This window comes from Spermophilus citellus (genome assembly GCF_964194105.1).
Source record: "Spermophilus citellus genome assembly, chromosome: 16".
Lineage (NCBI taxonomy): Eukaryota > Metazoa > Chordata > Mammalia > Rodentia > Sciuridae > Spermophilus > Spermophilus citellus.
The window spans coordinates 26559684-26585614 of record NC_138196.1 but is presented as its reverse complement, the minus strand read 5'-3'; the positions used below and the strand labels follow the sequence as shown (position 1 = coordinate 26585614).

Below are 25931 nucleotides of genomic sequence, written 5' to 3'. Positions count from 1 at the left end.
TGAAGGGAAAATAGTGGCTTATATTTATGTATATTTTACTATCAAGAACAAAATGTGTGCCATGGTGGCACACACCTATAATCCCAGCACTCCCAGAAGTTTGGGAGATTAAGGCAGGAGTTCAAGGATAGCCTCAGCAATTTAGCAAGGCCTGAAGCACTTAGTGAGACCCTGTCTCAAAATAAAAAATGAGAAAGGGTTGGGGTTGTGGCTCAGTGTTTAAGCATCCCTAGATTCAATCGTTGGTACAAAAAAAAAAAAAAATGTGTTATCACTACCAACCCACAGGCATTGAAAGGATTTTTAGTGAATACTATGAATAAATCTACACATGTAAATTTAACAACTTAGATAAAATGGACTAGTTTGTTGAAAAGTACTACTGAAACTCAGTACTAAAAAGATAATTTAAGTAGCCTCGTAACCATTTATGGAAACCATTAAAAAAATTTAACACACTATTGGAAGATAGATCTCCAAGTCCAGATGGCTTCAGTGGAGTAGTTTAATAATGAAAAAATACAAATTCTTCCATAAAATATAAGTAGAGATAATAATTTTATGAGTGTCAGTATTATACTAGTTCCAAAAATCAGATAAATATTAAAAGAAAATTACAGACCAATATATAGCATAATTTTGATTCAGATACCCTAACAACATATAGGTAAACCAAATTCAGCAATATTATAAGATGAATTACACACCAAAGCTAAAACAATAAGTGTTTTATTCTCCAACTTTTTTCTTCTTCTTTTTGAGACAGGGTTTTGCTGTCTTGAATTCCCTGGACTTAAACAGTCCTCCTGCCTTAGCCTCCCATGTAGCTGGGACTACATGCACATACCACTGTGCCTAGACTTTGTTTCATGAACACTTTTGTTCAACATAATTCTGGAAGTTTCACCCAGTACAGAAAGTCAAGGAAAGAAATTAACAGGCACACACATTTAAAGAAAAAAGGAAGGAAGGAAGAGAGAAAGGAAGAGAAAGAGAGAAAAGAGAGAGAGAAAGAGAAAGAAAGGAAAAAGAAAGAGAAAGAAAAAGAAAAAGAGAAAGAGGAAGGAAGGAAGGAAGGAAAGAAGAAAGAGAGGAAGGGAGAGGAAGGGAGAGAGAGAGAGGAAGAGGGAGGGAGAGAGAAAGAGAAAGGAAGAGAAAGAGAGAAAGGAAGAAGGAAAGGAAGGAAGGAAGAAGAAAGAAAAAGAAAACTGACACTATTTAAGGGGCTGGGGATGTGGCTTAAGCGGTAGCGCGCTTGCCTGGCATGCGTGCGGCCCAGGTTCAATCCTCAGAGATGTTGTGTCCACCGAAAACTAAAAAATAAATATTAAAAAATTCTCTCTTAAAAAAAACTGACACTATTTAAGTCTACGGTCTGCCTAGACAATCCCAAGTGATCTGCAAAACAAGGAAAAGAGGGGTGGGGCAGAGAGAGGAGGTGATGAGAGAGACCTAGAACAATTAATTCAGCAAGGTCACTGGATACAAGACCAAAATAGAAATATTTCATTGTATTTCTGTGTACTAGCAAAGAACACAGAAATCAAAATTAAAAATAGTGCCATCTACAATAGCTCAAAAAGTGAAACTATATAAATTTAACAAGACATAAGAATTTTATGCTTAAAACTATAAAACTCTGATTTAACAAACAAAATTTGAATAAATTGAGAGAGGTAGTATTTCAGGAATTAAAAGACAGCATAATGAAGATGTCAGTTCACCACAAATTTAAAAGTAGCTTTATTACTTTTCCTAGTAAAAGCCCTACAAGATGTTTCATAAATATACAAGCTGACTCTGACATTTACAAAGGAAGGCAAACTAGAATAGCTGAAACAGTTTTGTAATAGAAATGTGGGATTATTCTATTAAATGAAGTCTTACTATATAATACAGTAATTAGAATGTGATATTGGCAGAGACTGACATAGAGCAGTGGAATAGATTCCGGACATAGACACACACAAATATACCAAACTGATTTTCTTTCTGGTTATTTTCAATATTTATTGATTTTTGTTGTTGTTTCATTGATTTTCCTTTCATTGGCTAGTCTGAGGCTTATCTTACTCATATTTTGTTTTTTCAAGGACACTTAGATCACTGAACTGAAATCCTCCTTCTTTTCAAATGTAACCATTATCTTAAAAAATGTATTTTCTATGCAAGGCACATCATAACCTTCCTGAGCTTAAGAACACTAAGCCTCACTTCAGCATTACATCTGGGGACCAGTTTAAACAACAAAATCACCAATAACAACAAGAAAAAAGTAAAACTAAAACTGCAAAAAGGACACTTAATGCTGTCTGAGAAAGAAACAAGATGGCAGAGCATTACCCTTATCTGACCTTACCTGAGAACATGTGCACTGGGCAACTCAAATTTTGGGCTGCTATCCACATCCGTGGAAGCATTGTTTATCAATTTTGGCTTACAAATAAAAAAGCACAGGCACTGTGCTGGAGTTGTGGCTGAGTGGTAGAACACTTGCCTAGCACATGTGAGGCACTGGGTTCAATCCTTGGAACCACATAAAAATAAACAAAGCCAACAAGAGTCTACCTTTAAAAAAAGAAGAAGAAAAAGGAAAAAAAGAAAGTACTACTGAGTGCTGATTATAAATTTTACCAAGTAGAAAAATTTAAAAACACAGAATATTCAAATAGTAAGGACTGACTATACAGAAGAAAAACAATTTCTATGTATATAAACTTAATGCTACCATACACTAATCAATGGAATAAGTTAAAACAATGGAAAAACTAGTATCAATATTATAAGTAGCTGATTTTCAAAATCAACTTATCTCATCATTGACTCAAATAAAACTAATTTTCAGTTGAGGAAAGGTAAATCAGATGTTGCTAGAGCAAGTGCACATCCATAGGCTAAAAAAAAAAAATTAAATTTACCCTAACCTTACATAAATAATTTGAAATGATTCCTGAGTTTAAAATGTAAAACTTAAAACATGGGAGAACATTTTCAGAATCTTGCCCTAGATGTAAGAGTTCTTAGATACCAAAAGCATAATCCATTTTAAAAAGTCAATAAGTTGACTTTATCAAAATTGGAAATTTTTGCTCTATGAAAGACCTTGTTAGCAAGCTAAGAATGGTGGGAAACATTTCTAAATCACGATTCTGATAAATGACTCATAGCTAGAGCATATAAAGCACTTTGAAAGTCAATAAAACCTGTAATAACCTATCTATAACAGCTGAAGAACTTGAGCTCAAGAAAAAGAGGTCATTAACCATAAACCAAAAAAATGCAGTTACTAGTAGAGCTAGGATTTAAGTCCTGCAAGATTTTGACCAGAGTCCTTTGTTGCTTCTGTGATTTAGTAGTGCCTCTACCCTTCACCATCCCCCCCCCAAAAAAAGAAAAAGTCAACAAAAAAGGAAACCAATTAGAAAACAAGAAAAAGACATGAACAGACTTTGAACAGAGGGAATATACTGATGGCAAATAGGCAAATACAAAGGTGTTCAACCTCCTAGCCATTAAGAAAATGCATATGAAAACCACCAATATAACTATACAACTAAAACAAGGATAATGATGCCGAGTGCTGGTGAGGATGTGGAGGAACCAAATCACTGGTATATTGCCAGTGGGGATATTAAGATAGCACAGGCACTCTGTAAATTTTGGTGTTTCTCCAGAAGCTAAACATTGCACCTAAGATATGAACCAGCAATATGAACATTTATCCTTGGGAAATGAAAACTTAGGTACACACAAATACCTGGGCAGGAATAGTGGTAGCAACTTTATTTGTAATCACCAAAAATTGACAACCACCCAAATTTCCAATGAGTGAATGGTTAAAATATGGCACATTTGTACCATAGAATACTGTTCAACAATAAAAAAAAAATGATCTGATACAACAACTTGGCTGGATCCTCAGGGCAATGAGTGGGAAAAAACAAATTTTCTACACTTTGCATACTACAAAATTTCATTTAGAAACCAATCTTGAAATGATAAAAGTATGGAAATGGACAAATTATAATTTCCAAGTACATAGGGACAGGCAAGAGAAATGGGGAAGGGTATTCCTAGTTTGACTATGTATACATATTATAGATGTTATATGTACTTTACATGTAATGCATATATGGTGAATATGATTCATCTATTGCATAAATTATATTATACTTTATATATTGTTACATATACAAAGGAATTACACAAAGGAAATCTTTTTGGTAATGGAACAATTCTGCATCTTGTAGTGGTTGCATATAACTATACACATATGCCTATGTGCATATGAAACTGGTAAAATCTTAAGAAGGTATGTGGATTGTACCAAGGTCAATTAAAATGTATTTATAGTCAAATAAAATGTGAGGAAACTGGGTTAGGGGATACAGGGCCTATTTCTACTGTTTTGCAACTTCCTGTGAATTATCATTTTAAAATAGTTAAAAACTTACCCATCCACAAAAGCATATGTTATAAAATTATCAAAATTTGTAATAATTGTTACAAATATTAAAATGAAAATTAGTTTTATTTGAGTCAATAATGAGATGATTTTGAAAATCGGCTACTTATAATATTGATACTAGTTTTTCCATTGTTTTAACTTATTCCATTGATTAGTGTATGGTAGCATTAAGTTTATATACATAGAAATTGTTTTTCTTCTGTATAGTCAGTCCTTACTATTTGAATATTCTGTATTTTTAATTTTTCTACTTGGTAAAATTCATAATCAGTACTCAGTAGTGCTTTCTTTTTTTCTTTTTTTTTTAAGGTAGACTCTTGTGGGCTTTATTTTATTTATTTTTATGTGGTTCTAAGGATTGAACCCAGTGCCTCACATGTGCTAGGCAAGTGTTCTACCACTCAGCCACAACTCCAGCACAGTGCCTGTGCTTTTTTATTTGTAAGCCAAAATTGATAAACAATGCTTCCACGGATGTGGATAGCAGCCCAAAATTTGAGTTGCCCAGTGCACATGTTCTCAGGTAAGGTCAGATAAGGGTAATGCTCTGCCATCTTGTTTCTTTCTCAGACAGCATTAAGTGTCCTTTTTGCAGTTTTAGTTTTACTTTTTTCTTGTTGTTATTGGTGATTTTGTTGTTTAAACTGGTCCCCAGATGTAATGCTGAAGTGAGGCTTAGTGTTCTTAAGCTCAGGAAGGTTATGATGTGCCTTGCATAGAAAATACAATTTTAAGATAATATTCATTCAAGCTCAAGTTCATTGTCAACGAATCAATAATGTAGCACATATAGAAAAAGGGAGAAATTTTTATGTCCAGACATCAGTCCTCACCAAAAAGTGCTAAAGCAGTAACATCTGTATTGCCTGGTGAAGCTATGGAGAAGTAGCTAACTTTCATAGACTCATGACAGCTTATAAGCACAGAGGGTAGCATTGTTGTGAGGCTAAAAACTGATGGAACTTAAAGTCACATTATCCAGTATCAGGAAGGTATATTATTACCCTTCTGGGCTAGTGCTGGCTATCTGATGTATTCCCAAAAGTGATGTGACATGAAAGATGTTAAACTTGTAGGCATGTCTGTTCTTCAGATCAGGAGGTTTGAAGAGAAATTTTTAAAACACCTGCTGAATGTTGTATAGGAAAAAAGGGGTAGTTATATGGAAGAGCAAATTTTCAATGCTGATAGACTTATTTGTTTTACAGGGATATTGACAACATAGCTATGTAATGCTAATGGCATTTGAATTGTCAAATATTTAAGGACTGGGATGAAGCTCATGAAAGAACAATTGCTTAGCATGCAGGAGGCACTGGGTTTGATTCCCAGCACTGAAAAAAATTGAAAAAATTTTACTATATTCACAGAAACCTAAGCCTTTTCCCCAAGAGTAATAGTGCAGTATTCAGTAATTGAGTATTTATGGTGACATTGTGAAACTTAACTATCACAAATAACAAGAAACAACCATATTTTCTCCCTGCTTTCCTTTTGAGTACACTTTTTAAAGGTTTTTATCCTTTTATTCATGTGCCTTGCTCAGTCTCCTGAAAAAGTTTGTTTTTTCTTATTCATGCCACAGTATCAGCCAGCAACTTGCAGCAATGTTCGGATACTTGTGCAAATCAAAATAAGCAGATAGTTTTCTAGTATATAGGTTGCCTTAACTTTGCTTGGGAATGACAAGAAACATGCATGTGTTAACACTAGCTGCCAGGTTTAAACTGAAAATTAGTAATCTGGGCTGGGGTTGTGGCTCAGTAGCTGAGTACTTGCATAGCATGTGTGAGGCACTGGATTTGATCCTCAGCACCACATATAAATAAATAAAAGTCCATTGACAACTAAAAAAATATTTAAAAAAAAAAGAAAATTAGTATTCTGAATTTCAGGACAGTCTTCGAATGTGTAGTCAACTTTGAAGAACTACTGTAGGCATGTGAAGAAAAAGCAAAGTTTGTGTATTGATTTACCTCATGTAGGAGGTCCAATTTACTGTGGTGGAACTTAAACTGTTGTTAATGAATTTCCAAGTACTTGAATATTTGTCTTACAACAGATATACAGTTTTCATTGTCATTTTAAAAACAAATAACAACTCTTCCCCTTTCTTTTTCTTTATCTGTAGTTTACTTGTCACCTTGTTGTACCAATACTAGGGAATATAGTTTCATACATGACACTCTTAACCAGTGCAGGCTTGATGTAAGCTGTGATCTGCAGTCCTCATGGCAGTTTGGTGATACAAAACTGATTCACAATGAAGATCTGGAAAAAAATTTTACTGCAAAGAGGTAAGTTACTATGACCTAAACAAGTTTGAAATTTTTGTTTTTACTCTGAAGTTTTATGATAATTTATTTCTACCACTTGAGATATAATAAAAATTACTAGAAAAGAAGTACAGAAATTATTAATAAGCATTACTAAGGAATTAAGTACAGAATATTATTTTGATACCTTTGCTTAGATTTTGTAATATTAAAAAGTTAAATGTGAGATTTGGCTAGCAAGTTTTATGCACTAATGGAATCAGATTTTCAGACACCCTCTTCTAGTTTTTTAATCTTTATGAATTTTTCAGAAGCATGCATCAGCATATTTATTAAGCAGCTGTTTTGTAGATCCCCATATATCCTGGATAATGTAAAAGAATGAGTAATCATAAAGTAACTTTTTTCTTTGACTCAACTCTTAAAAAAGAGACTGAGTTGATGCTTTAATTAAGAAAAAGGATTGACTATTACCATCCTCCCACTAAAACTGTTCTTTCTGGATTGTTGCTGTTGTTTCTGACAATTTTTAAAATGCCTTTTCAGCTTTTTGGGAAAGCACATTACATTATTTTTTAATACTAAATAATATGAGCATATGCAAAATTCTCACGTTAAATATTTTATATTATAGGTATGGTATGAATGTTGTGTGAAGACAATTTAGATTAGCATTTTAATTTTCTGAACTTGTCTATTTTACTATTTAGTACTTTTAAACTATAGCTTAATAGACCCTGAGTCGATTTTTTTATGTTTTGTTTTCTCTTTTTGTTTTATAATTAGTTCTGCCCCACTTCGTATGAATTTGGAGATTTGGAATTTGTGGGTATGACAAGAGTTAGTTGTGATATCTATTCTCCCCTCTAAAAACTACAGCTTTGCGTTTTGGTGGAAAGGACGATATATATTCTACCACTTTCATATTAAAGTAGCAGTTTGATCAAAGAGTTTTTAGCACTCTTCTTTGGTTAGGTATTTACAATGTTAGTATTCTGAATTTCAGGACAGTCTTTGAATTGATTAGGTATTTAGAATGTTGTCCTTTCAATCAGTGACTTTTTCGTAATTAGTGTTACAGAAAATTTAGAACAACTACCTGATGATATGGGAAACTCCTTTGTTTCCCATACATAGTACTTTATAGAATTTACCACAATATATTAGTTTGTGTCCTATGTTGTGGGAGTATTGTCAAAACAATGTGTGGTTAAATGTTAAGTTACATTTCTATGAATAACCTTAAGGCATATAAAAGATAAAAGGTAAAATATCCAAAATAATTAGCAGCAGAGACTAACAAACAGAATGGAGAGATGCAAAGAAAAACTGTTAATAATATTGACTACCTCTGGCTTTTCTTTTCATTTCTCATCTTAGAGGAGGAAACCAGTATATAAGTCTGAAATCTCAAGAAAAGCAAGTAACTTCAAGAACATAGTAGTCTCCACTTCTTATCAACATTTTGTCTGCTAATTCTTTTTTTTTTTAAAGAGAGTGAGAGAGAGAGAGAATTTTTTTTTAATATTTTTTTTTTTTTAGTTCTCGGTGGACACAACATCTTTTGTTGGTATGTGGTGCTGAGGATCGAACCCGGGCCGCACGCATGCCAGGCGAGCGTGCTACCGCTTGAGCCACATCCCCAGCCCCTTGTCTGCTAATTCTTAAATTTTAAAATCAGCAAAACATTCATTTAAACTTGTGTATTTGAGTATTTACTGAATCAGACATTATATTTGATAACTTCAGTTTTCTCTTCAAGTCTAAAATGTTCCCATTCTACTAGTGAAGATATACAGATAAATTTAAGATAATATGATGTTGCACATGCCTATAATTCCAGCAGCTCCAAACGCTGAGTCAGGAGGATCACAAGTTCAAAGCTAGCTTCAGCAATTTAGCAAGGCCCCAAGCAACTTAGCCAGACCCTGTCTCAAAATAAAAAATGAAAAGGTAGTTAAAAAAAAAAGGTAAAAAGATTTTAAAAATAGACTATATCTTATTAAAAACAAATAAATAAATAAAAAGGGCTGGGGATATGACTCAGTAGTTAAGCCCTCTGGGTTCAATCCCAGGTACCAAAAAATAAAACTTAAAAATATATATAATGTTATATTTAATATAATATTAATATGTGAGGAATTAATTGTTCCCCTAAGATCCTTGGAAGAGCCAGACATGGTGGCACATACCTGTAATCCCAGTAACTCAGGAGGCTGAGGCAGAATTGTGAGTACAAGCCAGCTTTAGCAATTTAGCTTGGCCCTAAGGCAACTCAGTGAGACCCTTTATCTAAATAAAATGTAAAAGTAAATATATATATATATATATAAATAAATAAATATATATATATATATACAAATATATATGTCATTGAGAGAAGTTTTGTTTTGAATAGTTAAGAAACTTGAGTTAGCCTTACTAGATGAGAGAGAAATGAATTTAGGTCTCCTTAAGTCCATTAACCTGTTTGAATCAGGTTGGTTTTTGTTTTGAGATAACTTTTAAATATTTTATTGATGTGAAAAATATAATTTTAAACATTAATACTCTGCCTCATTGAATTTTTATTTAAATGTCTGAGTTTACATTTTATCCCATATGCATAGTTTGAGCCATTCATAGTTAATATCATCAACTTTATCAATTATTGGTTCCAAGGGTATACGTACTAAACCAGCTTGAACCAATACCATACTGAGAAAAGACTGTCTTGGAGTCTCTGGGAAAATAGAAACCAATTTGATATGAACAAATTTTTCCAGCTACTGATAGCAGCATTCTTGGAATAATAGAGGCTAGTGTTAGGATGATCCCAAAGCTAAGGACAGCAGAGCAGAGACGGGAAACACCTGGATCTCTGATAACATATACACTTCTGGAGTCACAAAATCATTTAATCCTGTAAGGGCAGCCTGATTTCTGAACTTCATGTTATGAGAAAGTTAACTTATTTCTAATCCAGTTTGAATGGATTTCTGTACTTGAAGTCAATGGCATCCCAACCAGAACTGACTTTAATACCTGCAGAAGGCTACTTGCTCATAAAAGATTATAAAGTATGGATTTAATTCAGGGGAAAAAGAGCAGTAAGGACCCTGCTATTCCAGTTGGGAGGTTGACATCTCTTTCGTGGGCCATAGACTGTGTTTCATGAGGCTGTAGTCTTTGGAGAAATTGCACAAAAAAATGATCTTTCTTAGACCCAAGAAAGATCACTTTGTTGTTGTTTCTTTTATTACTCTATCTCTGTTTATCTCTAACAGACAAATTATCTTGTTCTGTTTTGTAGTAGTTATTTTTTTCTCCGTTATACCTGTATCTTGCTACCACTCTTCTTCTTTCCTTCTGTTCACTTTTTGAAATAATCATTGGTGGCACTGTTGAAAAACCTTGCTCTAGGGTTTACCTTGTCTTTATCACAGTGTATTTTCAAATAATGTTATATTCATGTATTGTTTAAGAACCTTACAACAATACACTCTCTCTTCCCTCCCTTTCCCCCATCATTTGTGGCATTATTAGCTTTTGCACATAAGAATTCCCTCTAGGCAGTGCTCAGAAAGTTCATGTTTTTCCAAATACCAAGAAAAAACAATTGAATAATTTAAAAATTTTTTAAAGTAGAAGGGCTGGGCATGGTGATGCATGCCTGTCATCCCAGTGGCTTGGCAAGCTGAGGCAGGAGGATTGCCAGTTCAAACCCAGCCTTAGCAACAGTGAGGAGCTAAGCACTCAGTGAGACCCTGTCTCTAAATAAAATACAAAATAGGGCTGGGGATGTGGCTCAGTGGTCGAGTGCCCTTGAGTTTAATCCCCAGTAGTAAAAAAAAAAAAAAAAGGTTTTATAATTCCTCTGTGAGAATTTACCCTTAAGGGTCAGCATAGAGATCTTAGTGGTTAACATAATCTAGTGATAGCAGGAAATGCTGACATGTGGAGTTCTAAGTGAAGGGTAACATTTCTGGGAACTAAGAATTAGGTATGTGGTTCTGCAACCTAGATGCCCTTCAACAGATGAATGGATAAAGAAAAAATGTGGTATATAGAATGAAATTATGACATTTGCCAGTAAATGGATGGAACTGGAGACTATCATGCTAACTTTTAAGTAAGCCAATCCTAAAAAACCAAAAGCCAAATATTCTGATACTGACTCATGATGGGGGCGAGAGGCAGTAGTGAAGGTTTACCAGATTGGGGGGATGCCAGGAGAAGTGGGGAACGGGGGCAGTGTGGGAATGGGAAAGACAGTAGAATGAATAGATAGAACTTTCCTATGTTTATATATGAATACACAACCAGTATAATTTTACATCAAATACAATCATAAAAATGAGAAATTACACTTCATATATGTATGATATGTCAAAATACATTCTAATGTTATATATAACTAAAAAGAATAAATTAAAAAAATTTAAAGTGGTTACGATCTAGTCAGCAATGTTACCATGTCATATGACCACATTTTGTCATGTCTACCATTAACAGTTGAAAATTTTAATATGCTTTTGTACATATTACACTTCATACAAATTCTGTGAGAATCTACATACATTTTAAAGGCATGTAGTTTTCAAGAACAACTTTTCTTTGTTGCATGCCTTTGCTGTGTTCTGTAGTGTCTCTATTGCAGATAATCACTTGGAGTCACATTTCTGTCATGTTGTACCACCTGGTATGGCAGATGCTCTTGCTACTGTGCCTGAGCAGGTCTTATAGAACACTCCAATCTGCCAGTTGAGGGGAGGGTTTTATATTTTACATGCTTAAAGCGGGTCTTGTTATAGTAGTAAATCAAAAGTATCTGGACTTTAGATTATAATCTTTTCTGAAAATGATTCATAATTTTATTACTAATAAGCTAGCAGTCAAAAATCAAACATTAGCTTGTTTATCCCAGTTGTAATCTAGATCCCTGAAGAATGGAGAATGTCCCTGATGGTCAACTATGTGTGTCTGTTTGTGTAGGTATAAAGATACATATGGTAAAATAATAGAAATATATTTCATTTATTAAATGCACATTCTTTCCTCCATAATACAATTAGCAAGAACTTGAGTTCTGGAACCTGAAAGAATTATCATGTGCATGCATATCTCAGGGATGTTGCAGGTTCATTTACAGACTAGAACAAATATTTGGTTTCTCAGTACATAAAAATGTTATGTCTACATGGTTCTACAGTCTTTCAAGTGTATGATACTATCATGTAATGTAAAAGTATTTTATGGCTGAAAAATGTTAGCAATCAGGGCCAGGGGTATAGTTCAGCATAAGAGCATTAGACCTAGTATGCTTAAAGCCCTGGTTCAATTCTCAGCACTGGAGGAAATTTTTTTAAACAATTATCTAAGCCTTCCATGAGTCTTCACTAGGAGTAGATTCTATTTCAAACCACTTTCTTTTCTTACAAGATGCAATTCTCATTCATTAGAGTTTTATCATGAGATTGCAGCAGTTCCGTGGCTCTACTGCTGCTGTGCTTCAGTTCTCTTGCTGCTCCCACCACATCTGCAGTTACCTCCTCCATTAAATTCTTGAACCCCTCAAAGTCATCTATGAGGGTTGAAAGCAGTTTCTTCCAAACTCCTGTTAATAATGGTATGACCTCTTCCCATGAATCACAAATGTTCTTAATGGTTTCTAGAAGGGTAAATCCTTTCTGGATTTTCAGTTTAGTTTGTCCAAATCCATCAGGCAGAATCACTATCTGTGGCATCTATAGCATTACAAATTTATTTATTAAATAATAAGACTTGAAAGTCAAAATTACTCCTTGATCCACAAGCTGCAGAACACACATGAAAACAACATTAGTTTCATTGTACATCTCCATCAGCTCTTTGGTGACTGATGCATTGTCAGCAGTAATATTTGAAAAAACTTTTTTCATGAGCATTAAATCTCAACATGGCCTTAAAATATCCAGTAAATGATGTTGTAAGCAGATGGGCTGTGCTCATACTTTGTTAATCCATTTACATAGCACAGGCAGAGTAAGTTTACTATAATTCTTAAAGGTTCTAGGATTTTCACAATGCTAAATGAGCATTGGCTTCAGCTTGAACAGCTTCATTCACTTGTAACAAGAATCACCCTGTTGTTTTATCTCTGTTATGTGTCAAAGACCTAGACAGCATCTTCTTCCAATGTAAGGCTGTTTCATCTCTGACTTAGGTGTTAGCTTACAAGAATGTGGTAGTTGTTGATCTATCCAAACTACTGAAACTTCATATTAGCAGTAATATTATTTGCTTATTCATGTGTTCACAGGATTAGAATTCTTAACTTTCTTCTTTAAGACCTTTTCCTTTATGATTAGAACTTGCCTATTTGGCACAAGAGGCACAGCTTTTAGCCTGTCTCAGCTTTCAATATACCTAATCATTTCAAGTTTTTTATTTAAAATAAAAGGTGTTCCAACTCTTTTTTTTCACTTAAACATTTAGAGTCTACTGTAGGGTATTTGATGATTTAATTCAATATTGTTGTGTCACAGGAAATAGGCTCTAGGAGAGAGAGACTAAGGAACAGTCAGTTGGCAGAACACATTTATCAGTTAAGTTCACCATCTCATATGGGTGTAGTTCATGACACCCAAAACATTTTTATAATATTAACATTCTAGATCACTAATCACATATCACTGTAACAGATATAATAAAAGGTTTGCAGTATTGAGAGAGCTACCAAAATGTGACACAGATGCAATGTAAGCACATGCCTTTTGGAAAAAAATGACACTGATATACTTGCTTGACACTGGATTGCCACAGACCTTTAATTTGTTAAAAAGAGATAGTACACACACCCGTGTGTCTACCAAGGCATAATAAAATGAAACATGCCTGTGTAATTCCAGCCCTGTCACCCATCACCTTGCTACTTTGGCAACTTCTAAGTTTTTGAACCTTATTTTTCTGATTTAAAAAAACCAATGTATAAAAATAACAGTAGTAATAACTTCTTGGGGAGTTGAAAACAGATTGATAAATGCACATAAAGCTTAAGACTTTTAATAGGTATATCAGCAGTATTCAAAAAATGTTAATTCTTATTAACAGCCTATATAAAATGTGGTCCTCATAAATCCTAAACATGTAATTTGAATTTGATCTTTTGGTGGGGGGTGGTAGCAGGGATTGAGCTCAAGGGCGCTCACTCGACTTCTGAGCCACATCCCCAGATCCTCAGCCCTATTTTGGATTTTTTTTTTTAAGACAGGGTCTTGCCCCGTTGCTTAGTGCCTCCCTTTTGCTGAGGCCTGCTTTGAATTTGCGATCCTCCCGCCTCAGCCTGCAGAGCCACTGTGATTACAGGCATGCGCTATTGTGCCTGGCTTGAATTCTATCTTTAGATGATTTTCATTGTAACTTCTTATTATACAGTAGTGACACCTCTGAATATTATCAACACTTTTCTTGCTTTCTAACTGTGGCAAGATGAAATATTTATTTTCCCATTTAACTATAACCATTATTTGTTTTGATTTAGGTCAGAGATGCGTGAGAGAAGAAAACATGGCAGAGAGCTTGAAGAACATTTCTGCTTTTTAGCACTTCCTCAGAGTGATGTTTTAGAGATATATCAGAATGGGATAAGTACCAAAGCATCTACATTGAAGATATTAGGAAATCCTCACCTTGGAATTTATATATTTAGACATGTTGATGTTGCCTTGAATTATGCTCATAGTCGAAACATTATGGTAGAGAACATTATAATTTTTAAGGTAAGTAACATAAAAATATTAAACAATGGATAGTTTGCTTCAAATTGCCCTAAACACACTTTCTTTTTAGTATAAATTCTTAGTATTTTTCATTGAATTTTATATCATAATAATTCTTTTTGTCATCATGATCATTTGGTATTTACCTCTATTTCTGATTCTTTACTCGATTGTGGAGCACAAAGTAAAACTCCAAGGAGGCAAAGGAAACCATCATCTTTGTCTTCCTAGTGTATTTCTTTTTCTAGACTGATTATCCCTCCTATTTGTCTCTTTTTATTCATACCACTGAAACACTGTAGTATAATCATTTTAGTGTAAACTAAATTTTAGTGTAAACTAAAGTTATTTAACTTTTACAGTCATTTTAGATAGTAATATTATACCATTATAAATTTCTTCAATAGTTATCTAAGATACTAATTTTAGGGAAAACTGGGCATGGGTTATAAAGGACTATCCAAATTATCTCTGTCTGTGTGTGTGAAAATAGTGGGTTTTTTGTTTTGTTTTGTTGTAGTTGGACACAATACCTTTGTTTTTATTTATTTATTTTTATGTGGTGCTGAGGATTGAACCCAGGGCCTCGAACGCACTAGGCCAGCGCTGTACCGCTGTTGTTGTTGTTATTGTTGTTAAATCTCTTAATGTCAAATCATTTTGGTCAGAGAATATATTTACATGTAATCTATCTTTATAATTTATTAACACTCAGTTGGTAGATCTGGAAAAACATCGTGTGTATATGCTGCTGTTACTAGAGAATAGAATTCTGTATATGCCTGTTAGATTTGGTTGGTTTATTTTTTGTTCAAGTTCTTTTTCCTTTCTAATCTCTGTTAGGTGGTTCTAGCCATTATTAAGACTGAGACATTGACATCTCCAGTTGTTATTGTAGAATTATTTCTTCCATCAGTTCTGTCAATTTTTGCTTCAGATATTTTGATGATTTATTACTAGATATGTAAATGCTTATAATTGGAATATTTTCTTGCAGTTTTGAACTATTTAATGTTCATGGGTGGGGATGTAGCTTAGTGGTAGAGAGCTTGCCTAACATGTGCTGCAAGGCCTTGGGATTGATCCTTAGCACTGCAAAAATGAAAAAAAAAAATGTCTTCCTTTGCTCTCGTTTCTTTTCTTTCTTTCTCTCCTTTTTTCACCTATTACTGGAGATTAGATCTATGGTCTTTTGCATGCTAGGCAAATATTGTATTACTGAACTCATCCTCAGTCCCTCTTTTTAAATTTTTACAATTATTTTTTTCGGTACTGGGGACAGATTCCAGGGGTTCTCTAACTCTGAGCTATATCCCCAGCCCCCACTTTTTTTAATTTTTAATTTTGCAACAGGGTTTCACTGAGTTGCAGAAGTTGGCCTTAAGTTTGGGAGCCTCTTGCCTGGGCCTTCTAAGTCTTTGGAACTATGGGCATGCATCCCTGTGCCCAGACCTCTTTTTTATTTGAAGTCTATTTTGTATGATAGTATAGCCATCCTTCTTTTCTTTTGTTACTATTTATATGGAATATCCCTTTCCATCCTTTCATCAAGTTATTTGTGTCTTTCAATTTAAAGTAAATCTCTTAAAGGCAGCATATAGTGAATCTTGTTTTTTATTCTGCCAGTCTCTTCCCCCACCCCACACCCCCAGTGATAGGGATCCATTTAACCCAGGGCCTCATACAGCCTGGGAAAGTACTCTACAAGTGAGCCACATCCCCAGCCTTCCTTCTCTTTCTGTCAGTTGGAGAGTTTAATATATTTCTACTGAAAATAGAAAGAATTTCTGTCATTTTGCTCTTTGCTATTTTCTATATTATTTCTTCTTCTTCCTTCTTCCTTCTTCCTCCTCCTCCTTTCTTCTTTCTTCCTCCTCCCCCTCCTCCTCCTCCACTAAGGATTCAACTCAGGGGCACTTGACCACTATTTTGTATTTTATTTAGAGACAGGGTCTCACTGAGTTGCTTAGCACCTTGTTTTTGCTGAGACTGGCTTTGAACTCATGATCCTCCTGCCTCAGCCTCTGGAGCTGCTGGGATTACAGGCATGCACCACCATGCCTGGCCCTCATTTCTAATATAGGTTGAATATCCTTTGTCTGAAATGCATGCAGTCAAACGTATTTCCAATATTTTAGTTATTTTCTTTGTGGTTACCTTAGGAATTATATTTAAAATTCTAAAATTAGAAATTCTAATTTGAATTTATACTAGTTTAACTTAACATGCAAAAACTCTGCCCCTTTAAAACTTTTTTCTCACTTTCAGTTGTAGATGTCACAAAGTTATATCTTTGTACATTATATGTTCAGAAACATAAACTCATAATTTAAATACATCAGTCCCTTAAATTATGTAAAAAGCAAAACTGTGAAATTACAAGCTAGAAGTACAATAGTACTAGCTTTTATGCCAATAGCTGTTTAAGTGTATTAATATCTTAAATCATGTAGAAAACAAAAAATGGAGTTATGTACCATTGTCAACAGTGATACTAGTTTCCATAAATTGCTCCTGTGTATGCCTTTTCTGAGATCTTTATTTCTTCATATGTCTACAAATTACTGTCTAACATCCTTCCATTTTGACCAACTAGACTTACTTTCACAGAGCAGAATAGTGGTAACAAACTCCTCCAGGTTTTGTATATCTGGGAATGTCTTAATCCTCACTTTGGAAGCACAATTTTGTTAGATACAGCATTTATATATATATATATATAAAATTCATTTTAGATGGTCAGAATATCTATTTTTATGGGGTGCTCAGGATTAATTAAGCACAGTGTCTCACTCGTACTAGGCAAGTGTTCTATCACTGAGCTATAGCCCCAGCCCCAGTTACAGGATTCTTGATTGATATCTATCAGTCTACTGCCTTCTAGCTTCCCAAATTTCTGGTGAGAAACCTAATTATTTTTATTAAGGATCCCTTGTATATAATGAAATATTTTTTTATACTTTCACAGTTTTCTCTTTGGACTTTCAACAGTTTGTTATTCTGCATGGAAAACCCATTGAACTTCTTGAATGTCTATGTTCCTGTATTCTCATCAAGTTTGGAAAGTTTCCAGCCCTTATTTCTTTAAATACTCTCTTCCCTTATTTCTCTCACTCTCCTTTTTTGGAGTATTGCAATGTGTATGTCAGACCCCTTGATGGTGATTTACCGAATTCTGCCTGTTTAAAACTGCTTTTAAATCTGTTTAGTACATTTTTTTATTTCAGTTGTTTATTTCAGTTTTCATCTATTCTAGTTTCTTTTGGGTTTTCTATCACTTTATTGATATTTCCATTTTTTTATACATCATGTTCTTGACATTCTCCACATTTTTAAAAAATTACTTATTCTAGGTCCTTGGCCCATTTGTTGATTGGGTTATTTGTTATTGTCTAATTTTTTGAGTTCTTTATATACTCTGGATATTAGGGCTCTATCTGAAGTGTGAGGAGTAAAGATTTGTAGACACTTCTCAGAGGAGGACATACAATCAATCAACAAGTACATGAAAAAATGCTCACCATCTCTAGCAGTCAGAGAAATGCAAATCAAAACCACCCTAAGATACCATCTCACTCCAGTAAGATTGGCAGCCATTAGGAAGTCAAACAACAACAAGTGCTGGCGAGGATGTGGGGAAAAGAGTACACTTGTACATTGTTGGTGGGACTGCAAATTGGTGCAGCCAATTTGGAAAGCAGTATGGAGATTTCTTGGAAAGCTGGGAATGGAACCACCATTTGACCCAGCTATTCCCCTTCTCGGTCTATTCCCTAAAGACCTAAAAAGAGCATGCTACAGGGACACTGCTACATCGATGTTCATAGCAGCACAATTCACAATAGCAAGACTGTGGAAGCAACCTAGATGCCCTTCAATAGACGAATGGATAAAAAAAAAATGTGGCATTTATACACAATGGAGTATTACTCTGCATTAAAAAATGACAAAATTATAGAATTTGGAGGGAAATGGATGGCATTAGAGCAGATTATGCTAAGTGAAGCTAGCCAATCCCTAAAAAACAAATGCCAAATGTCTTCTTTGATATAAGGAGAGTAACTAAGAACAGAGTAGGGAAGAAGAGCATGAGAAGATGACTAACATTAAACAGGGATGAGAGGTGGGAGGGAAAGGGAGAGAGAAGGGAAATTGCTTGGAAATGGAAGGAGACCCTCAGGGTTATACAAAATTACATACAAGAGGAAGTGAGGGGAAAGGGAAAAATAATACAAGGGGGAGAAATGAATTACAGTAGAGGGGGTAGAGAGAGAAGAGGGGAGGGGAGGGGGGATAGTAGAGGATAGGAAAGGCAGCAGAATACAACAGACATGAGTATGTCAATATGTAAATCAGTGGAAGTGTAACTGATGTGATTCTGCAATCTGTATACGGGGTAAAAATGGGAGTTCATAACCCACTTGAATCAAAGTGTGAAATATGATATATCAAGAACTATGTAATGATTATGTAAAATTGTGGATGTGTAACTGACATGATTCTGCAATCGGTATTTGGGGTAAAATTGGGGGTTCATAACCCACTTCAATCTAATGTATGAAGTATGATATGTCAAGAGCTTTGTAATGTTGTCAACAACCAATAAAATTTTAAAAAAAAACTATGTAATGTTTTGAACAACCAATAAAAAAATACTTATTCTAATTAGGTATATATAACAACAGAATGAATTTTGATTCATTGTACACACTTGCCACATAACTTTTCATTTCTCTGTACACAATGTAGCATCTTTCCATATGTGCAGTCATACATGTACCTAGGGTAATGATGTCCATCTCATTCCACCATCTTTTCTGCCCCCATTCTGCTTCACCTCCCCTCCCTCCCCTTTGCCCAAAGTGCCTCCATTTTTCCCATGCCCCTCCCCATTATGGATCAGCATCCACTTTCCAGAGAGAACTTTTGGCCTTTCTTTTTTTGGGATTGGCTTACTTCACTTAGCATGATATTCTCCAACTCCATCCATTTACCTGCAAATGCCATAATTTTATTCTCTCTAAATGCTGAGTAATTTTGTATATATAACACAGTTTCTTTATTCATTCATCTATTAAAGGGCATCTAGGTTTCTTCCACAGTTTAGCTATTATGAGTTAAGCTGCTATAAACATCGATGTGACTGTGTTACTATAGTATGCTGATTTTAAGTCCTTTGGGTATAGACCAAGGAATGAGATAGCTGGGTCAAATGGGGTTCCATTCCAAGTTTTCTAAGGAATCTCCATACTGCTTTCCAGATTGATTGCACCAATTTGCAGTGTCACCAGCAATGTATGAGAGTATGCTTTCCCCAACATCCTCACCAACACTTATTGTTGTTTGTATTCTTGATAACTGCCATTCTGACTGGTGTGAGATGAAATCTTACAGTAGTTTTGATTTGCATTTCTCTAATTGCCAGAAGTGTGTGTTCAGCTCTTTAGCTCATTTACTGATTGGGTTGTTTGGGTTTTTTTTTTAATTTGGTGTTAAGTTTTTTGAGTATTTTATGTACCCTAGAGATTAGTGCTCTATCTGATGTGCATGTGGCAAAAATTTGCCCCCAAAATATAGGCTTTCTCTTCACCTTCATTGATTGTTTCTTTTGCTGAGAAGAAGCTTTTTAGTTTGAATCCATCCCATTTATTAATTCTTGATTTTATTTCTTATGATTCAGGAGTCTTGTGCTCTTGGATAGGCAAAATTAATATTGTCAAAATGGCGATACCACACAAAGTGCTATACAGATTCATTGTGATTCCAGTTAAAATCCCAACATCATTCCTTACAGAAATAGAAAAAGCAATCATGAAATTTATTTGGAAAAATAAAAGACCCAGAATAGCTAAAGAAATCCCTAGCAAGAAGAGTGAAGCAAGAGGGATCACAATACTGGACCTTAAACTATACTACAAAGCCATAGTAACAAAAATGGCATGTATTGGCACCAAAATAGACATGTTGACCAGTGGTACAGAATAAAAGACATGGAGACAAACCCATATAGATACAGTTATCTCATACTAGACAAAGGCTCCAAAAACATACATTGGAGAAAAGATAGCCTCATCAACATATGGTGCTGGGAAAACTGGAAATCCATATGCAGCAAAATGAAACTAAACCCCTATCTCTCACCATGCACAAAATTCAAAAGTGGATCAAGGACCTAGGAATTAGACCAGAGACCCTGCAGGGTGCCTCATAGAGGAAAAAGTAGGCCCAAATCTTCCTCAGGTCAGATGAGGCCTGAGTTCCTTAATATCTTTAGTTCTTTAAGCATCTCTAACATAGTTGTGCCATTGTCTGGTAAATTTACCTTCAGGTCTTTTTCAAGGACAGTTTTTGGTGTGTGTATATATATATATATATAGTTTTCCTTTCAATGGGCTATGATTTACTCTTTCTTTATATGCCTTATGATTTTTGTCATTGAGCACTGGACATTTGAGTCTAATAATATGGTAACTCTAGCAATCAGACCTCCCCCTTTCCAGTGTATACTGAATTTGTTCTGTTGTACCAAAGATGAACCTCAAGTATAAACTTAAGTTCTTCTCAGGTCTTTATCTAACTCTGCATCTTTCTCTCTGCATGGTAACTCTCTAATTTCCTGTATATTTGTGGGGGGTTTTGTTTCTGCTTTTGATTTTTGCAGGGCTGACAATCAAAACCTTTGAAGAACTATTGCAAATTTTCTTAAAATCTAGAGCTATTCAAAATTGGGGGAAACAGTTCCATAGAAGAATCTCAAACTAATCAATAGATAACTTAGTAAAGATTTACTCTTTGGTTAATTGTAACTTTGCCAAGACTACTAAAATTTCCCTGTGGTTGCTTTTAAATGTTATAGTCTTCAGGGTCTTCCATCCAGAAGGGGCAGCGTCATGGGGCCTGGAGCTTTAAATCCCCTGGAAGTCTCTTGAATTCAGAAGGGCAGGGACTTGCAACAAACAGTGGGGAAGAGATACAACAATGACTGCTGCCTTAGTCTGCACCTCTCTTATTAGAAGAAGAGCACATATCCCTGATTTTTATTATTGTACACTCTGGCTCCTGTAAGTAGTGTATGAGCTGCCACAGGAACACATGCACTACTGCCAACCATGGAGCCCCAGAGGTGGGGAAAGCATAGCTGTTACTGTGTGAAGAACTGAAATTAACTGTAATATACTATCCTCACCTTCCCCTAGAAGTTGCAAGCCTTGAATAGATTCCAGAGTTCCAGAATTCTAGAACCAGACAGATTCTTTCAGTGCATTTATTGCCTACATGAAGAGAGAAATTTCTGATGCTTACTATTCCACCATATTCCCAGAATCAGCCTTTGAGCTATTTTTGCAATTTTTCTAGTTCTAGAGCTCCTATTAAAAAAAAAAAGTCTCATAGAAGAATATTAAGTATCAACAGGTGAATTAGTTAAGATTTACTTTTTGATTTATTTCTGCTTTGCCAGAACTACTAAAATCACAGTATGCAAACAGTATCCTCATTTCTGTAAGGGCAACTTAGGATATGTATATCTACATCAAATCAATGGTTCATATGACACGTTTTTTTACCTCAAATATTGTGTTCCATTAAGCATGATTTATTTATTTATTTTTAGTTGTTGATGGACCTTTATTTTGTTTGTATGTGGTGCTGAGAATTGAACCCAGTGCCTCATGCGTGCTAGGCAAGCGCGCTACCACTCAGCCCCATAGTTTATTTTTATATTAAAAAACAATAAGCCTGGCGTGGTGGCACATGCCTGTAATCCTAGCAGCTTGAGAGGCTGAGACAGCAGAATTTCAAGTTCAAAGCCAGCCTCAGGAATGGCCAGACGAGGAGCTAAGCAACTCAGTGAACCCCATCTCTAAATAAAATACAAAATAGGGCTGGGGATGTGGGTCATAGGTCAAGTTTCCCAGATTTCAATCTCCAGTACCAAAAAAAATAGATACCAATTTTAGAAAATTTGGGTCATACTAAAAATTTCCAAAAGCTCAATAATAATCAAGCCAGGTTTTTAAATATCTATACTTAGTTTTCTATTCATTTTTTTAAGTTTTTCTTTTTTTTTAATCTTTATTTATTTATTTATTTTTATGTGGTGCTGAGGATTGAACCCAGCACCTCGCACCTGCGAGGTGAGCGCTTTACTGCTGAAGCCACAACCCCAGCCCCGAAGTTTTTTCTTTTTAATTGTAGTTGGACACAATACCTTTATTTTACTTGTTTTTGTTTTTATGTGGTGCCAGGGATCAAACCCAGTGTCTCCTGCATGCTAGGCAAGCACCCTTCCACTGAGCCACAACCCCAGCCCCTTAGTCTTCTATTCATATAAACAGATATGCAGGTAAAATTGTAATTATTTTCTTGCTTTTTATAATGTATAACTTGCTTTCTCCACTGGTTAGACAATGAACATTTTCCATGCCATTAAATAAATATTCTCCTGTAATATCCTTTAGTTTTTGTTTGTTTGTTTGTTTGTTTGTTTGTTTTTTAAGGGATGGGGTCTCTCTCTGTTGCCCAGAGTCCTGGGCTCAAGCAGTCCTCCTACCTTAGCCTCCAGAATAGCTAGGACTACAAGCCCAAATTGTAATATCCTTTTGGATGATTGCTTAGTTATTCACTATACACCTGTACAATGAATTTGTCTAACAAATTTATGGGGCAGGGTACCAGGGATTGAACTCAGGGGCACTTGGCCACTGAGCCACATCCCCAGCCCTATTTTGAGTTTTATTTAGAGACCAGGTCTCACTGAATTGCTTAGCACCTCACTGTAGCTGAGGCTGGCTTCGAACTTTTGATCCTCCTGCCTCAGCCTCTTGAGCTACTGAGATTACAGTGGTGCTGGGCATGGTGATGCCCATCCAAAATTTCTTAATGTTGGGATATAAGTTGGTTTCTGGTTTATTTTGGTTTTGCACTTTGATTATCCCTGTAAATATGTTTTCACCCACATGTATGATTTTGTGCAAAGTTGTTTGGTTCTGGGGATTGAACTCAATGTCTTATATATGCTAAGCATGCACCCCGGCACCTGTATGCTAAGAATTTATTTCAAGATGTCAAAGATATGTACATTCTTATAGCTTTTAATAATGTGGTTGTCCAGGGAAAGATTGTATTATGATATTTCATTCACAGTTTGTGAGAATGCCTCCTATCTCACACTATAACTAAACCTGTATGTTATACTTTTTAAAAAAATTCTTGCTAGCCTACTGTATAACAAGCAGTTCATCAATATTGGTTCAATTTTTGTTTTTATTGTGATTATTACTGAATTTAAATTTTTGTTATATATATTTGTTAACTGTTTATATTTGGAGAGTTGCTTGTACATATCTTCTGCCACTTGGATTTTTTTCTTTTTTTTAATATTTATTTTTTTATTTTTTTTAGTTTTCAGCGGACACAACATCTTTGTTTTTGTATGTGGTGCTGAGGATCGAACCCGGGCCGCACGCATGCCAGGCGAGCGCACTACCGCTTGAGCCACATCCCCAGCCCGATTTTTTTCTTTTTATTTGTTTGATTTGTGAATATATCAATTGACTAAAGGATAACTTGATAGCTAGACTTTTGTCTGTGTGTTTTTAATTTTTAATATACTTTTTATTTTTTAATAATTTTAGATTTTCAAGGCTGGGGTTGTGGCTCAGTGGCAGAGCACTTGCCTTGTATATGTGAGACACTGGGTTTGATCCACAGCACCATATAAAAATAAACAAAATAAAGATATTGTGAAAAAAATAATAATAATTTTAGATTTTCAGAAAAGTTAGAAAAAATAAGAGTTTGTATGTATGATTCACCCAGCTTCCCCTAGTGTTAACATTTTATTTACATAACTATACTATATTGGTCAAAACTGAGATCTAAACATTAGTTAACCCTGTAACTAAACTGCAGACCCTTTTCCCCTCCCCTGTACTGGGAATCAAGCCCAGGGATGCACACATACCTATGAGACAAGTGCTCTATTGCTGAGCTTCACCCCCAACTCCAAAGCTATGGTTTTTATTGGCTTTTGCCAGTTTTTCTATGCATGTTTCTTTTTCAGGATCCAGGGTTTAGTCTGGGATACCACATTACATTCAGTATTGTTTTGATTTTGGAATAACTGTTTTCACATCAGTAGGAGAATTGCTGAATTTATACAAAATGTATATCTTTTGTAATATTGTTTGTGCTTTCTTCCATTTGCCAATTACATTTATGATTTGAGTTTTAAAAGTTTTTTCATATTCATTTGTTTTTGAAGTACAGAAGTTTTAGGGTATTAGTAAAGTCTACATTTTGGGTTCATGGTTTCTTGGCATATATTCTTAGAAAAGACATCTTTGATTTTACATAATTGATTGTATTTTGCAATGCTTTCATTGTTTTTAATATTTAAATATTTAACATGTTTGGTAATTATTTTGTTTACAAATTAAGAAAGGAACTTAAAAACAAGAAGAAAAATAAGAAATATAACCTAAAAAGAAGGGATTTAATTTTTTCAGTTATCCCCTACTATTTATTGAATAATCTATTTCAAACAGCATCTTTAATAATGTATTTTGGTGTATATGTGAACCTACTGCTGGGCTAGCTTTGTTTCATTGTTTATTTTAGAAAGTACTTCTTTTTTCCTCTTTCTTTCTTTCTTTCTTTTGTATATTTATGACAATAGTGGAATGCATTACACTCATTATTACCCATTTTCAGCACAATGTTTCGTAAGTTTGTATACAAAGTGTGTTCATGCCAAATTATGCCATTTTACATGTACTTTTTTTGCATTACAATTCTTAATACATATATACCACAATTTATCATATCTCTGTTTGTATATAGGATATGTTGACACCAAATTCAAATCTTCATACATGTATTTTGTATAATGATGACCATCACATTCCACCATCCTTGCTATTCCCCTTCCCCCTCCCTTTCCCTCTCACCCTTCTTCCCTATCTAGAAATAATCTTCCTCCTTTCTTGTATTAAAAGAGTGTTCTGGGGCTGAGGTTGTGGCTCAGTGCTCTAGCAGTTGCCTGGCATGTGTGAGGCACTGAGTTCAATCCTCAGCACCATATAAAAATAAACAAAATAAAAGTATTATGTCCATCTACAACTAAAAAAAATTAAACAAAAAAGAAGTTTCTTCTATCTGAACATACAACTTACCTATTCTGTTTCTAACCTAAATTTTAAAATAATTTTCTGGGCTTTTTTTTTCTGTGTTGTGTTCTAGATAAGTTTTTAGTCTAAAACTCATTTCTTTTTTTTAACTTTTTTTTTTAGTTGTAAATGGACACAATACCTTTATTTATTTTTATGTGGTGCTGAGGTTCGAACCCAGTGCCTCACATGTGCTAGGTAAGCACTCTACCACTGAGGCACAACCCAACCCCTGACTAAAACTCATTTATGAAAGTGGATTATCTGAGAATATTATTGG

General features: G+C 34.7%; 1 protein-coding gene across 1 annotated transcript in view; it reads left to right on the top strand.

Annotated features, from left to right (window-relative positions):
• LOC308635276 (testis-expressed protein 15-like) overlaps window positions 1-25931 on the top strand; it is a gene marked incomplete at its 3' end in the record, with an annotated part of 78168 nt that overhangs the window by 29765 nt on the left and 22472 nt on the right. The window contains exons 4-5 of the mRNA XM_081269637.1: window positions 6600-6765; window positions 14246-14483. Of these exons, the coding sequence (XP_081125763.1) occupies window positions 6600-6765; window positions 14246-14483 (404 nt within the window). The remainder of the gene's footprint in view (window positions 1-6599; window positions 6766-14245; window positions 14484-25931) is intronic.